Source organism: Etheostoma spectabile, chromosome 23 (genome assembly GCF_008692095.1).
Source record: "Etheostoma spectabile isolate EspeVRDwgs_2016 chromosome 23, UIUC_Espe_1.0, whole genome shotgun sequence".
NCBI classification, from domain to species: domain Eukaryota; kingdom Metazoa; phylum Chordata; class Actinopteri; order Perciformes; family Percidae; genus Etheostoma; species Etheostoma spectabile.
In genome coordinates this window covers 12,574,400-12,591,899 of record NC_045755.1, presented here as the reverse complement: position 1 = coordinate 12,591,899, position 17,500 = coordinate 12,574,400, and the positions used below count along the sequence as shown (strand labels likewise).

Below are 17,500 nucleotides of genomic sequence, written 5' to 3'. Positions count from 1 at the left end.
CACGCTGGAAGGTGACCAAACCAGACAGACACTGAAGAGATAACCAACAGCCATGGACTTAATACCAGACCTTACCACATGAAGAAGAGGGAAGAAAGGAAAGAATCACGCAAGAAAGTTAGAAAGAGGAATGAAAGAAAGAAATAGCAACAAGAGGGAGAGGAAAATGAGTTGTTCATACCTGACTGCATCTGTAATATAAAATCCAATTTGGAGAGGCATAGACGTGAGGCGGGGGGTGGAGGACGAGATAAGGTGGGGTCCTTTTTTCCTGCCGTAGCCTTGTCCCATCTTACACAGTGCATACTTATGTGCGCGCGCGCACACACACACACACACACACACACACACACACACACACACACACACACACTAAGACACAGTCCGTCATCAACTCTGCAAACACTAAATAATGAACAGTACGGCGGCTGTCCCAGCATGATAAGTGACTGCCCTATCCTTCCCATTAGTGCCACCTGCTAGAAGTAATGATAATTATGTCACGTCCCTTCCCGTACTTTTATTGAATTCTTATCTATGAATAAACGAAAGCTAGCGTCAGAGTGAGAGGGAAGGGAAGAGTTTAAAAAGAGATAGTGGCAAAGTCAAGCTCAAATAAAAATATCTGAAAATTCTCATTTAATTATTTCACGTCTGAAAGAAAAGCTGCGATATGGAACAGCAAAAATAGTGCGAGTTCAATGAGCAATCAGGAGTCTGACGCTAGAGACTTGTGACCATTGCTGATAAGTCTTGAAGCCCTCTCTCTATCCCTCTAGGAAAGGAGCATCATTTACCAGAGCTCTGCCAAAAGACCTCGATACTGCAGTGAAGTTTCTCCAGAGTACTGTAACACAATAACTAAAGAATTGAATGAAAGAGCTGTATGAATATAGGTGACAAAACATGAGCAAAAAAACTAAGTCTGACAACTGTTTATGTTGTAAGAACTTTGGTGGAAAGCTTTTATACTGCACACTTATACTCTAGTTTCGATGATTAAAATACAAAATAAGAGATTAATACTACAAGTCAGTAACAGTCACTAATGGGAGTAATAACTCCTTGATTGCTATCATATGATGTTAATAAAAAGATATGGATTTAAAGGAGAATATTACAAGATGCTAGAATCTCTATTAAGAGATTAAAACAGGTTTTCTTGAAGTGATAATGACGATAAAAAACATCACTGTTAATGATAATTGATTAACAAGACCTACAGAAAGACAATGTGTTGGATAGAAACAAACACACACACCATTTTGATCAGTGATTAATGATACAAAAGTGATGACTGAGCAGGGAGTGCATGAAATGCTTTTTGAGAGTCCTGATTAGGGTAGGCATTTATGCGCACACATTCACAGAGGCAGAGCCAAGGATAATGAGAGTGTGTGTGTGTAAAGTGCTCTTTGACAACTCCAGTAGAGAAGGTAATGAGTGTGTGATAATACACTCAAACAAGAGCTTAATGAGGCACAGGTAAAAAGAAGTGTTGCTACAGAGGTAGTGCAACTAAAGATGAGAAAACTTCGCACACCTCTGACTGTGACCCTCCATAAAGCATCCAGACAATGTTTTTTTAATCTGCAGTGTATTCTGATCAATAACTGCTTAATGACCTGAGAGACTAGTAGCACTGTCTCCTGGAAAAAATGTCCATGATGTAATATTGCTCTATACAGTAATACACCAGTCAGTAGAGGATGTATGTTTTCTTAGAAGCTTGTCCCCTGGTGCTTCCAGCCTCACTTAACCACCACACTTCTGAAATCTGTTGGATGTGGCGTCAGTGTGCCGGTGCATACATTTATTGCATATGTCAATGTTTGTGTCAAAAATATCACAAAGTTTTGCTTCATTTAATTTCATCAACAGAGTGACACCTTCAGAGAGATCCATTAGAAAGAACATGGTGTTTGGGTAAATTGAGGAGAATCCAGCTGGTTAGGTGATAGATATCAGCATGCAGTCTTTCAATCACTTTGCACATACAGTACAATCTAGTGATGTTACAGATTCTTGTCCATATGCATACATGAGGCCTTAATTACGCAAAGAAGTATAAGTCTGTTTTTTGCCAAGAGAATTAGGAGAGAAGGAGATGAGGTGAGGAGGTGATGTTCTTTATTAAAATTAAGCATTTGCTACAATACCACTCGGTAATATGGTAACAATGGCAATATGACAAAGGTGCAAGTATATTTAAAGGTCCCATGGCATGACAATTTCACTTTATGAGTTTTTTTTTTAACATTAATATGAGTTCCCCCAGCCTGCCTATGGTCCCCCATCGGTTAGAAAAGGTGATAGGTTTAAACCGAGCCCTGGGTATCCTGCTCTGCCTTTGAGAAAATTGAAGCTCAGATGGGCCGATCTGGAATCTTGGCCCTTATGACCTCATAAGGTTCCCTCCCCTTTCTGTGCTTTGCCAAAGAATTTGGCCCGCTTCAGAAAGACTTCAGATATGGTATTAGGGGATCACTAAGGCCTATGTAAAAGCATCCAAAGAGCACCATGTCATGGGACCTTTAATTAGAACTGTTTGCTGGATGGTCGAACAGCTTCAGAAACCCTCTGCCCCCATACTTTTTTAACATCCGAATTGGGGCATGCCACAATTTCTGTAACTTTCTAAAAGTGACAGTCTGACATAACACCCATATTGCACAGTGATTTTTCAGCTGTTCAAAAAAAGTATGAAGGGTTTGAACTTCTCTCTCAGGGTCTCTTTTTCATTTGTAACACAGATATTTAGGTCACTTTTTTTTTGTGTGTGAAACAACGGAGTGCCACACTATGAATACCTTTCAGGTGAGATTGTCAGAAAGTCTGCACGATTTTCTCATATTTAGATGATTATTGTCTCGCCCTTCTCGATGATGATGGCTTTTGACCCCTTCTTTGTGTGTGGTCATCTGGAACAGCTTTTACCCTCCGACAAGGGGGGGATAACACTTTGTCATTTTTAGCACAACCTTGCCGTTAGACATGAGTTTGCAATGATTTAAACTGACGTGGGTCTCAACTTAACCGCACCAATGACTGGAGATGTTCAAATATCGTTGTTTCCTTCCCAATACCAGCGTGTTATAAAATTTTATATATTATATATATATATATACACACACACACACTATTTATTTTATTATCTAGTTTGACAGCCAGTCAAAACCCATAAATAAACTATTTAAAATTAGATTTTTTTCTAGGCTAAATTGATGGTACAGGATCAGTGCATAGACTTGCATACTTCTCGATACCAGCATTTTAGGCAGTATCAGAGGCCTTTCCGATACTGATATCGCTATCGGAACAACTCTACTGATGACACCAATAAAAAACTAAAAGTGTTTACTTCCACATTCCAAATAATGCTTCCCTTACTTACTGGAGGTATGAGGCAGGTTAGTGAAGAAGGTCTTAAGGCGACCAGCAAGCCACTCCATGCTCTCATGAAGGTTGGCCAGAGCCTTCAGGTCACTGACGTCCCGCAAGATCTCATTCTGGGGGATTAACTTGTCTCCCAGGTTCCCAGTCAGCACCTCCGACTCCTTAGCAAAAGCCGCACTGAAAGATGCAGAATGAATGAAGGGTGTAAGAGTTTGTGTGGATAGAAGGATAGACACAATATATTGTTGGCAAGGAAAAACATAATTTGACCATCACTTAAACAGTAAATACTATTTATAAAAAATTACTGCTATCAAAAAGTACTCATAATGCCGGCTCTGCAGGCACAGTGAGTGGCACACATAAATGCTATAATAAAAGCCAATTTTCATGAAATAAAACATAATGGATGGCTGAACAGAATGGATGTCCAAGTGTATGTGTTTTCTATTTATAAAGTGTGTTCATACAGTTTGGGTGTGTTTGAAAAGGGTTAAAATAATCCAATGCTTAAATGCACAGTATTGTGGGACTGACTAGGGCTGTTAAATTTACAATGATGCACAAATGCCCAAACTAGATAAATACAAACAAGGCAGATAAAAAAGGGGCATGTCAGGAAGAACACAACGCAACAAAGTTGGACACTTTAAAAGGAAGTAGTTGCTAAGTAGCTAAAAAGTCAGTAGGAGAGAAAAACAACAGGTGATGGAGACCATTTAGAAGTGGAAGACAAACAGATGGCAGAGATTTAAAAGGGTGGAAAAACAGAGACTCAGAGATCAAAACTCCCTTTGACACTATATTTACAAGCACTTGTGGTTTTGGAAGGATAATTGACTTTGGTGACTGCAAGAAAGAGGGAGAGAGAGCGGGGAAGATGCAGAACTAAATCTCAACACGACAGTGCTGCAAATACATGGCATGTGGACTCCAGAGTCACCAGGATGCCCACAATATCAACATCCTTTGAACAACAAGTTGGTTAAAACAAAAACACAAGACACAAAACTACATATACTTTATCATATAGGCATGTGTTAATGAGGTTTTATGAACCCACAGGGTTGCCAGTTGTGCAGAAGCTAATGCCCCTTTCATAGTGATGAAAACATCTTCGGCTCTCAAATCAAACAGCCTTATGGTCTCTTGGTATCTCTGAGCTCTCGTACTGTGTGTTTATGTGCTTGTGCGTGTGTGTGTGTGTGTGTGTGTGTGTGTGTGTGAAGGGGTTTGTGAGAGAGAGAAGGCATATACAACAGATTGACTTTCTTTGGCCACACGCAACCAATTTATTTATTTACTTTACTATTCCGCTCCAATGAGCTCCACTGTTCCCTGAAGAGTGCGCACATTCAAAGCCAATTTCGATAAGACTGCCCCCCCTCCACCTCCGTCTGCTCTCCTTATATTTTCCTATTTTTGCTTCTCCCTCGTTTCCTTACTTCCTTCAGATAAAGGGTGTTTAAAAGAGCAATCATGACTTTTTTATGGTTGCATCTAAGTCAACAACAGGAGGTTCAATAATATGTGAATAAAGGAGCAAAGACGGGAGGGAGGGATTATTGCGCAAATGCACAAGTGTAGTGGTATATGTCTACTCTTCCTTGTTTGTATGTGTAAAGCGTGCACCAGTGTGTGTCATTTCATTTTTCATTTATTTGTTTATTTGAAAAGGGGACAATGTACACTGATCAACATTCAAAGCAAACGTAAGCGTACCCGAGTTAGCCATAGGCTAGTTTTCATCGGCAGTGTACTTGTAACAAAATTGTGAATGTGCACACAGTCAGACATATGCACATATGAACTGGTACATAATGTTCTCTGTGTGTACATGTGTGTGTACCGAGTAAAGTCCTCTTCATCCTCTCTCTTCTGTCGCGTCTGTCTGGGTTGGGCCATATTTGCCCAGTTAGGGAGGGACTGGAGCAGACGACTGATGTCCTCGTCTTTAGACCAAGAGGCACTGATGGTGAGCTTCTCCTCACACTGGACTACACCTCTGAGGACACACAGACATCATGAAATGTAGACAAACTGAGGCAATAACAATTATAAAACATAACTCACACATATATCATTTGTCTGTTGTACAAGTAGACAAAAATAATGACAGAAATAAGTAGAGGAAACTAGTTTTACTGGCTACATCGTAGCATTACTAAAATTCTACATGCTATTACTATTAATATATAACAGCTTGTTTAGTTTTATAGGAATCCGGTTATTAACAGGGGGGATGAGAAAATAGTAATTCTGACCAGCTGGTGGCGCTAGATAAAAGGTCAGGGAATTACTAAAGTTAATTGGTATACATTTCAGGCCATTTCAATAAAAGGTTAGGATAATAAAAGGCTGCTCCAGAGCATGTATCAAGTGTAGCTAAAAATGAGTTAAATGCAAAATGATAATAGTCATCCAGACAGAACAGCATCGTTAATAGTCAGGTAGTTGAACATGAGCTTCTGTACTAACATGTACAGTAGTTACACAACAGTAATTGACAGAAATTGGGGCAGCCTGCCAACATGTGTTTGCTTTGTGTGCATAATATGTTTTTGTTGGAGAAACTGCTTGGTTCTGCAATCAATATCATACTAACACCTTGTACAAGACACATGCACTCTGGGGTCTCACACACACACACACACACACACACACACACACACACACACACACACACACACACACACACACACACACACACACACACACACACACACACACACACAGACACAAGCCAACTCTGAGGTTGACCTGTGACAGAGTCCATATGGACTCCCAGCAGTCTGTCAGTCCTTTTCCTGCTTCTTTCTTCCTGTTTCCTGTTGATCACTCCCTCTCACATCTCTCCATATTCTCTCTCTCCCCTCCCCTTTACCAGGTGTTCTAAAAAGCATTCAATGCTGTGAGCCCTTCCTAAAAATGTACACTAACATTTCCCCATTATTTTCCATAAGAGCTTTGCTGTTATCAAGACTGCAACCAAACCAAAACAACATAGATTTCTTTTCCTGCAACAGTTTATCAATAAATCCAAAAAGACACTGAAACCCCAACTAACGTTTTTAAAATACAATCAAAGAATGCTCCTTAGTGAATTTGTTGATGCTGTTACAGACAACTGCATATAATTCAAATACTACAAAGAAAATTTTTAAGTGGTTTTCATTGTCCAGTAAAACAGATTTCAGTTTCTATTGCAGCTGAGCTAGCCTCTTTCATTCGTTTACCTGTAGGCTGTGTTGCAGATTTCCTTGTACTCTTTGAGCTTGTCGCAGACCATCTCAAGGAACTGGTTGGAGTAGGCACTCAGGTCTTGCATTAGGCTCATTAGATCCTGGATGGACTTCTCCACTACCACTGTGCTCTAGAGGCAGAAACCAGAGGAGGGAAATGAGCATTTGGTTGGCTTTTATTTAGATATGAAACTGTAAAATTTACAAGGAGAAAAAAAGACAAAGTAAGAGACATAAAAAACAGAGGATTGTATGCAAAATCTCAGTCAGATCCAGTCTACTGCAGTGCCATATAAAAGGATAGCTCCAACTTCACTATCTGTCTATCTGTCACCTGTGGCTGTACTGATGACTGGTGCTGGAGAGCTTGTCAGAAGTTGTAACACTGCATTGCTTGAATGGATGATTCTTTGTGTGTAAGTGAATCAGTGTGAGTGCACATTTTTGTGTGTGTTTTAAACTTCTGTGTTGTGTGTGTTCTCAGGCTAAAAGTGTGCGCGCATTTGTCACAGTGCACCCATCACCAGGAGCACCGGCAGGGCTGTGACAGCAGCCATTACAGATTAGCCACTCCTGCGTGACTAATAGCTGGCCCGGGAACAGCACAGCAGCTTCATATACACACACACACACAAACACACACAGCAAACTTTTCAAAACATACACCTTTGAGCAATTTAAGAGCTGTTAAATAAGATTACAACTCAGTAGGTTCCAGTGTGCCTGCTCCTAGCACTTAACCAATCTATCCTACAATACATCTCCATTAATTGTGATAACTTTCTATTAGAGTATAGTGATAGCCTTGTCACTCACTCTGAAACAAGCTATGACTACGAAAAGCAGTACTGTGGGTGAAGCAGAGAAATCCTGCACAAAGATACACAGACAGTGGATAAATAACATGATTTTTATTCATCATTCATATCTTCTTAATATTCCTCTCACTATTCTTCCTATGTAAACTTAATATAGAGTTCCATTGTTTAGATGTAAAATGGAAAAATGAATAGCTTTGTCAAAGGCAAATAAAATGGAAATGATCTGCAGTCGGTGCAAACAACTGCTGGAGTAAAAGCTATTGGCAACTAGAGGCTAGTACTTTAGCGCTGCCTGCCAGCACCAAGCAGAAAACAGCGACAATACTTTTTTTATGAGTTCCATAATATTCAAGGCCAGTAGTAGTAGTAGCCAAAGTGTCTGAGAATACTGTAGGGGACAGTGGTGACTGTAATTGATCAACCATAAATATGGAGCCCCTGATGTGATAGAATGATATTAATATTAATAGCTCTTAGTGTGTTTCAGTTTCCCCCCCTCGCTCATTCTGTCACAAGCACACACACGCGCATGCACACATACACGCGCACACACACGCGCGCACACACACACACACACACACACACACACACACACACACACAACACACACTCACTGAAGGAAGTAATGATCCATAGCAGTGCCCCTGCCCATGGAGTGCTAACCAAGACCTTGCCTCTGCCAAGGGAGATCCCTTTACTGTCCATGGCTGACTCCCTGTCAGGAAGAAATACATAGGCCCTGCAGGGGGGCTAGCAGCTAGTGTAGCTCTAGCAGCAGCTACCACCACATCTTAGTGTAGGCTGGTCATACAGTAAACCAATGAAATAACATGGTTAAAAAAAAAAGCCCTGGCAGTGACTGAAAATTTCTGTTACGTGACAGTGATAATAATATGCTACTTTTGTTTTTTTTAATCCCTAAGTGAAAATTCTATTGTTTCACTTGCCTACTCCAGAGAGGTCAGGTCAGGTCAGCACCGCTAAGGCTGAAAGGGAACCAGTGGGTGGCTCAGGAAAATTTCCGCATATAAAATAAATGTAATTTCCATCGGATCTTCCGGTGGCACCGGAGCAATCCACCTAAATGAATCGGCGCAAAATCCGTAACAAAAGTAAAAGAAAATCCATCCATCCATCTTCATCCGCTTATCCGGTATCGGGTCGCGGGGCAGCAGCTCCGTAGGGGACCCCAACTTCCCTTTCCCGAGCCACATCAACCAGCTCCGACTGGGGGATCCCGAGGGTTCCCAGGCCAGGTTGGAGATATATCTCTCCACCTAGTTCCTGGGTCTTCCCCGAGGCCTCCTCCCAGCTGGACGTGCCTGGAACACCTCCCTAGGGAGGCGCCCAGGAGGCATCCTTACCAGAATAATAATATAATACACTACTACTACTAACTACTACTACTACTACTACTACTACTACTATAAATAATCAATACTATGCATTGTCAAAAAGCGCAAGTGTTGTCCAAAAATTATAAACAGTGGCCCTCCATTCTTACTGCCTCGACTTTGACGACATTGAGCTCCATGCTGTAGCAGAAGAAGAGAAGAGTAAACAATGGATGCCCGATCCATTACTCCTGCTCTAACAAATGCTCTTGCGCTCAGGTCCCTTGTCTAATTCTGCTCATTTAACACAGCCATTTGTCTTAGGCAGCAGAAATCATTAAAAAGTAATCAAGGGACAGATTGAGAAAGGGAGGGCTGAGAGAGAGAGTAAGGGAGAGTGGTAGAGAGAGCCTGTTCAGCTACATCTCCTCTATCTTACTTGACCGTTACATGGGAGACAACATCCAATGTGGAGTATTCTCTGTCAAACTTACTCTCTCCCTATCTATTTCATGTTTCAAGCTAAAAGGCCAACACACTGCACTACCATGTGAATACAACCATGTTTCTCTTGAAATTCTACTTCAAATTATTGCATTCGCCCTGAAACTGAGCTTGGTGGCACTTTGATTCCACTCTTTAACAATATTACAACATAAAAGCATGTTCATCAGAGAATATTAGACGTGCGCCTTGCAAATGGATCTTAAAATTTGCTGAAGTAAACAGCTGTTGTTTGCAGTGAAATGAAGGCCATGGCCATAGTGGTCTAATGACAGCAACAAGACAGTCCTAACACTTAGAGTGGCGTCTCAGCCGAAAAAGCTGCTAATGCAGGGTCATCACTATGGGAAACCACACTGAACTGGTGCTAAAAGTAGTTAGTTCCTTTGATGGAATGAGTAAAAAGCAAAATGCAAGGAAGGGCATTTATTAAGTATGAGTGCAGGAATGTAATCGCTAAACATCCTTGTAGTATTACTGTAGTCTGCTGGCCAAATGTGAAGTGATGTCCTGAGATATAAAAGGAAGGCACAAAGAGAAAGTGCATTTTATTTACTCAAGCTCACTTGCACTAACTAAGAGCATGTTGTGTGTGGATGTCAGTATGATTCATGGTATTTCTGTGATGCGTTTTTTAAGCACTTGAAGTGGCTAGAGACAGGAGGGCTTCAGGTTTGAACCGGAAACAGATCATTGGGGTCTTCCCCATTAAAATAGAGGGGTGCCTCTCAAGGTTGTTGGGGGGAGTCAGAGTGTTTAACCCCATGCTCTTTGCCATTTCATTCACACCCTGACCTCAAACCATTGACTCGTGTAATGCCTATGCCATGCCATTCACATGTCTGACCAAGGGTTGCCAAAATAATATATACTCAGCAGTGCGTATACACAACTGCACACACCCACACAAACAAGAACACATGCAGAGATAACCTCTGTCTCTCCCCTTTCTCTCTAACTAACACACACACACACACACACACACACACACACACACACACACACACACACACACACACACACACACACACACACACACACACACACACACACACACACACACACACCCCTCTCCTGGGTAAAGGGGGAGCTGGGCATGAGTGGGACATTGTCTTGACAGATCATTCATCAATGTCAGAGACAAGAAACACTCCCAAGACTCCCCCGACACACACCGGACGACCCCCATGCTTGTGCTTGTTCAACCACAACACATGTTTCTTTGTATGTGTAGGCAGTGTGCTTTTTTTCCCCACTGAAGTGTGTATAATGTTACCAAAACAAAAAGCTAGCAACTGTTGTCTAAAATCTAAATGAAGCCGCTAAACTTTCTTATTTGACTTTTAATTGATGGATTTTACAGCTTTCGAGATTTGGACTACGTTCCTCTGGACATTTAAATTAATGATTACATGACAACACTGCTCAACATCTATTGTTCATTAGTACAAACATTTGCATTCTAACACACTGACATCAGTTCTTCCCTGGAAACCACCAATAAAGAGCTGTCACCTCTTATCAAGAACAAGTAATCATGCCTCTGATGGACTGGCTAAAATAAATTATAACCTGCAATGTATTTATATAGCAAACCGATCATTTTAATTAGTTTTGGGGTCAAATCTGAGGTATGCAAATTGATTCCTAGATGTCACTGTAGCTGGCTATCACAAAATGATCCATTTTGGGCAATAAATAATGATGTTCACCTTGATTTAGCCTCAATGTTCTGAGTATGGCATTGAAACAAATTACTATGAAGTAAAGAGACATATACACAGCTTCTGGAGGGACAAACTGAGTATTATAGTAACATCTTTTCTTTTACATCTCCCATTATCCCTTTTCACTCAAAGCTTAATGCAGTGTTTGTAAAATGTTCTAATTGAGAGATGAGGAGCAATATCACACTTGGCTGATTACAGATGGGCTTCCATATTACACACACCCTATTCACACCCACACAAAAACAGGGTGGAATATGATGCTTCTCCATGTGCCAATCCTAGGAATCATCCAAGAGTTCAATTCAATACAATACAGGAACCTAAAACTCAATATTATTAATCACTCCATGGTCCTCTGTGCTTCTGGTGGATGTAACATGAATGTCTTTGCCATTCCATATGTTTATTTATCACACAAACTGAGTTAGGCCATCACTAGTTTGTGTGAGTGAATAAAAGTCTGTATAAGAGAGTGAAAGAGAATTTATAATGCTGTTTAGTGCAATGTGTTATGGGGGTATGTTCCTCTCTGTGTCCCATTAGAGCCCATAAAGAGCCACTGTATTGGTGCACATGTCATGCACATATCGTACACAGAGAAATGTGCACAGACATACATGTGCACAGACAGAAACACACCAGGCATGTGCTCAAAGCAACACAAAGCTTGTTATTTGCAAATTCAGGGCATTAACTTGCTTCTTAAGATTCAAGCAGCAACTTTTATCAGGTGCCCGCAGCCAAAACCTTCCTTCCTACATTCTTCCAAACCAAAGGGCATGTTTGTGGTAGAGCTGACATTTCAACTTCTCTCTCTCTCTCTCTCTCTCTCTCTGACTCACTCAATCCAAAGGCAAAGATGATGTCTTGTTACATACAGAGACTCTGTCAGGGGTAGCGCTGCATGGTGTGAACCTGTACTACCTTAGGCTGCAGTTGGTGAGGCTGTTTTCTACACTTGTTTAAATGCTTCCTCTTTCTCTACACACAAGACAATCTCTCCCCCCCACACACACACACACACGCACGCATGCACGCACATATTTATATAAATATGTAAACAGCAAAAAAAGAAAAGCTATGAAACATGGAACATAACCATGGCGGAGGCTGTTGGGAGGCCCAGGGCCGCTGGGCGCGAGCCTGAGGAGTGTATGTGTTTGGTGTGAGATAACCAGATGAATGTGGGTGGTGAGGGGATTGTTACACCTTGAGGCAGAAAAGAAAAAAAGGCTTTGAGATGAGCTAGACTTAACGACAGTCTTGGAAATTATCAGGATTTTAGTCCATTTAATAGAAAAAAAGTGACTTATTCTACAATATTGTACCAGAGCAAATAGCTTGTCAAAAAAGACTGTTCCATATTGTAGTGTGTGACGTATGATGATGTACGCATTATTTAAAGATTTGCTCCTGTAAACTTCCTACAGATACACAGATGAATCTAAAAAACATTTGAAACTGGACCAATCTACTGCTAAATAACACAAAGTTAATTAATTACTCAAATATATAATTTTCCAGTTAATTGACTAAGAATGGGCAGTCAGACAGAGACGCTAGCACAAGATGATGTGCATGTACTGAAGAGTTTAATCTAATTGATTTCTAATTAAATGAATCAACATTTCTCATGTGATGGGATACAATATGGCAAAGGTACTTAAATAGCCTCTGACCTTCAGTACCTACAACACTGACTACAATTTAAAGTCAATGGCATTTGCCATTTGTAGCAAAAAGTTAAATTGTTTGTGTAACTATAAAACTCTCCTTTTAAAGAACATGGATGCTCTTTAGATTATAGATTACGACTATAATAACAATTAAAGCTGCTGTTTATAATAAAAAGTTAAGCTGCAAGCAGCGATGAACGGGTCCTCGCCTCCTTGCAGGTCGGGGGTACTGGCAGATTTTGCGCCAGCTACTTGCGTGCTATCCGTGTGTGTGCTTCTGTCTGTGTGTGACCTAACCTGCTCCCCTTCCTTAAAAACCATCCATTTGGATGAATTTTAAAATTCTGCATTTTTCTCAAATAAAACGGAGAGAGCATTATGCTCTAGATACGTTTACCAGTACTTATCTGAACTAACAACATGATCACTTTCACTAGATAGAAAGGAAACGTTGACTTTCACTCTGTGCTATTCACTGACAGTCAAAAAAAAAAAAAAGTAATTATTGTATGCACTGCTGCGTCACTAGATGATAGAGCTAAAATGGCGGAGCTGATGAAGGTAAATGGGAATTTTGTCCGCAATGATTAGCGCAATATCAATATCAAATCTGGTGAAGATCAGTCTAACTATGTCCAAGTAAAGGGAATTCCAATGGTGCCCTTGCACTTTAGTGCTCGGGCCCCAATTAATCAAACAAAATAACAATAGAGCAATGAAAATCAGAAGAATTCTCCTTTCATCCCACAATCTGGGATCTCTTCTTGACCTTAGAAGAACATGAGAGTGGATCTGACCAGTTTGAAATATTAAACATCCTCGTGGCTTGAGTAAAGCTGACAGGAGAACATATTATCAAAATCACCTGGAAACCACCATATTTCTTTAGGGATTCCAACTTTGTCTCTCTTGGTAGTTAAAGAAACAGAGATTGTAGGGACTCATTTTAAGTGCAGCCAAAACTGCTGCGAGTAAAAGTGGTATTTTTTATTGAGGTGCCTCATTCCTTGATAATTCCTAACGGCTGTTGTGTTTTTTTTTATTTATTTAAAGTTAACAGGCCTATTTTGGCAGAATTAAAATGGGTGTTGTGCAGAATTGTGCAATAAACGTGGGAATAACTTTTGTTTGTGGTATTGTTTGTGCTGTGTGTCTGTGGTGAATGAGTGTGCATATGTGTATACAAAACACCCTAATACCCTCTTTCCTCCTTTCTTCTACTCCCATTTTGGTTCCAATCACAGGGCACGGCGGATGCAGCCAACAGGTGTATTGTGTTGTGATTGCTGTGTCTGTTGATGGGAGCAGGGTGCTGAGCGTCTCCCTAATAAAGAGAACACCCCCCACTCTGCACTGTGTGTGTGTGTGTGTGTGTGTGTGCGCGCGCAATGGTGGGGTGTTTGTGGGGGCTGTAGGGAGCCAATCAACAGGAAGCGATCAGCCCCCCGCAAATAAACATTGCCTACACACATCATCACAAATAAAAAGGTCAGTGTCATTACAGTTACTGGAAGTGGATGCGCGAGTGTGTGTGCATGCACAACTAACACATGTATGTGTGTATGCCTGTTTCCACCCTCCTCTCTCACAAAGCTACATATGAATATGAAATTTAAAAGGTCAACATCATTAGCAGGCCATTGGCAGCTGAACGTATCTGCAATACAGTCAGTGTGTCAGAGTGGGAATGATATCAGTCTTTATGAGGCTCCAGAACAGTCTGCATACAAACACCACAAAACATGCAAATACATGCACGTATGAAATAATGAATGCAGGGACACTTACACACACTTACAAAAGTAGTCTAGTTAGCGGCTATTGTTTGGAGAAAGCTGAATGAGATTGGAAAGAAAGGACTAATGTGTGTGTAATGTAATTATGGCTCTGGTGTGGTCTTGCAGTTAGTTCAATATAAAAATCGTCTGGAGAGAGAAAATAGGCTGCCTATTAGTAGTTTTGGTGAGTTTGTCTTATTGTACTTGTGTGAAGCTGCATGTGCACATTGTGTGTATGCTTGTATGTTAGTGTGTCACAAAGTGAGCGTGTAAAGGGGACATCAGGGGGTTCCACCAAGATTAATGGAGCCAATCTCCAGAGCTATCCAGCAGAGTGACCATACCCTCCCTATCCTACTTTCGTCTTCTATTCTATTCCCGTTCTCTCTCTCGCTCCCCCTCTGCCGTTTTCCCTCCGATCTAACGCTAATTAAATGAATCAATCAGTGGTAACACCAAAGCTGGACAGATAGCATTGCACTGCTAGAGCTGCCAGCGTATACATTGGTGTGCTACTACTGTATACTGCTGGATAAATGGTAGAAAAAAAAACCAAAAAGAAACAAAGAAATTCCTGGTTTGGTTGCCTTTCTACTTTCTTAAACACCACTGCTCCTCCAAAGACTTGTCCACATGAACGGACGTTAACCTTTCCCATTAAACTATATACTTTCCCAGTCAGCCCTTATCTCATGCTCCTAGTGGACAATATATAGCTAGTGTCTCATAATCATATAATTATATCAAAATGCCAGATTCAACACCGCTGTGGCATAGTGATAGGCAAATAATTGCCCATATCGATAGTATTTAATAACCTAAGTTCAGGCTGTATGGGTATTGCTTATTATGGGCTGTTTAAGCAATGATATTCACCTTGACCCCTGTACGGTATTTCCACAAAGTCACATTTCTACTGGTGAGCTATCACTTACAAAGGGTCAAAGAATTCATATAGCATAAATGTATATAATATTATGGGTCCGCTCCAAAAGTTAATGCTATGGAAATACGGTTATAAATATTCTCTTCATGGTGCAAGAGGGCAACAAATATAGACCAGGGTTTAAATTATCACATATCATACAGCAGAGGGTCAGAAAATAATATACTGTAAACTATATGTAGCTATACATACATGTAAAAGCTGTGTATTCATGAGTCTTTCTATCTATGTGCACTGGCATGCATGTGCGCCATTGCATTTCTGCTTGGCTTTAAACTCCTCAGCTCTACTCCAGAACATACAAACCACACATGCTGAATGCTAAAGTCTTCCTTCCATTTGTCGAACTATTGCACACATCAGTAGTGTGTGCTTCAGTGGTTACAGAGAGCAGATGTGCCTAACAAATGTGTTCCCCTATGGTTTTCCGTATATAGCTCCAGCCAAGGTGTATGAGAGACTGTGTTTAATGTGGTGTGGCAATATTGAGCTCTCTCCCGATCGTCAACCACGGTTGCTGTGATGCCAGAGGTATGTGTCTCCGTCTGATAACACCTGGAACAGAAAGTATCATGGCACTTACAGTAAATGTGCATACGAACATGCTTAAACTCAAAACCCTGCATTGATTATGGACATAAAAACACACAGTCACCCACAACCACATCTGCTCCATTATTAGAAACTCTAGGAACCATTATATAGTATTATCACTATAATTTAATTATCCATTGCAGTCACAGAGTTGGTAGACTCACCACCTGGCCAGTTAGAATCTCCAGACATAAATTATGTTGTGGAAAAACCCCCTGTTTACTTTCGGTATACTTTAATTCTCTATGTAGATTTGTATTTTGAGGTGTCCATAAAAAAGTCACCATTGTTTAATGTATGAATCACTTAACTGGCTACAGCCTAAATATAGGAGGCACTGTCACTGGGTTAAGTTAATCTTTAAATGTATTTATTTCCTATGTCCTTCCTACTTAACAGTTTTTGGTTCCATGTAGAATCCCATATCCACTCCGACATATGCAATATAACTTTTTCTTTGTTCCCTGAATTCTCAAAGAAGTTGGGTGCAGATCATTCAAATATGAAGCTCCTTCAGATTGGAATAATCACCACTAATCACCACTTACCGCTTCTTCAGGACATCTTTGTTTTCTCATCTTAATCTTAATTTTTTTTATGTTTAAAGTTTATTTGTGCTGAAGACAAACTGCTTTAAGTGCTCTTTATTTTGATGGATTTGATTTATTATTTGGGTTATTATTGTATCTTATTTATTTTTTGATGGGTTTGTGGGTGAGAGAGGGTGAGCAAGCTGTAAGTGTGTAGTTGTTTGTTATATAATGCTGTCCTGTCTGTATGCATTTTATTATTAGGTATTTGTGTTTATAGGAACCTCTTGAAAATGAGATGCTACATATCAGGAGGCTATGCTTCCAGTAAATTCTAATTCAAACTTTAGTTTATACTTTTAGGTTAAAAATGTGTCAACCACCATTATCAAAAGCTCTCATGACAACTAAATGAATAAAAACTACACACTGAGGAAGAGCGCAATCAAAGAAAACAGTGGGAAGGCTCTCAAATTGGAGACCCTAAACACAACCACACACAAGTAGCAAAACAGATTCGCATAGACACAAATACACACATAAATAAGTACCGAAAACACACAGAAATGCCATCCTGACACTAGAATGTGAATGGCAGAAGAAGAAATAGAAGAACGCAAGGCTCTTTTATTTAGCCCAATTAAAAAAGGCAAAAAGCCCAAACAAAAGGAGTGTTTTATTGCACTCCCCAATATCAGCAGTAAGGCTCATTAGCCACAGCAGCATAATTAGCAAGATGCTGCACTGCTCGTTAAGGAGGGGCCCGGGCCGTAAACAAACCCTGCTGAACTCCAAACGCCCACAGTCTCTCTCTCTGTAATGATCTGCCACCGCTGTTCCCTCCCTGTGAGACAACCAGGCACACAGACAGAAAGGCTTTGACAGAAAACACACACGCACACGCACACACATACACACACACACACACACACACACACACACACACACA

General features: G+C 40.6%; 1 protein-coding gene across 2 annotated transcripts in view; it reads right to left on the bottom strand.

The window, feature by feature from the left end:
* Nucleotides 1-17,500, bottom strand: part of exoc4 (exocyst complex component 4) — a 122,606-nt gene that overhangs the window by 26,610 nt on the left and 78,496 nt on the right. For both annotated transcript variants that reach the window (XR_004327697.1, XM_032504985.1), the window contains exons 14-16: nt 6,633-6,769; nt 5,246-5,401; nt 3,395-3,573 (exon numbers count right to left, since the gene is read on the bottom strand). Coding sequence is in view for 1 of the 2 variants with exons in the window: in XM_032504985.1 (XP_032360876.1) it covers nt 3,395-3,573; nt 5,246-5,401; nt 6,633-6,769 (472 nt within the window). In the remaining variant the exon portion in view is untranslated. The remainder of the gene's footprint in view (nt 1-3,394; nt 3,574-5,245; nt 5,402-6,632; nt 6,770-17,500) is intronic.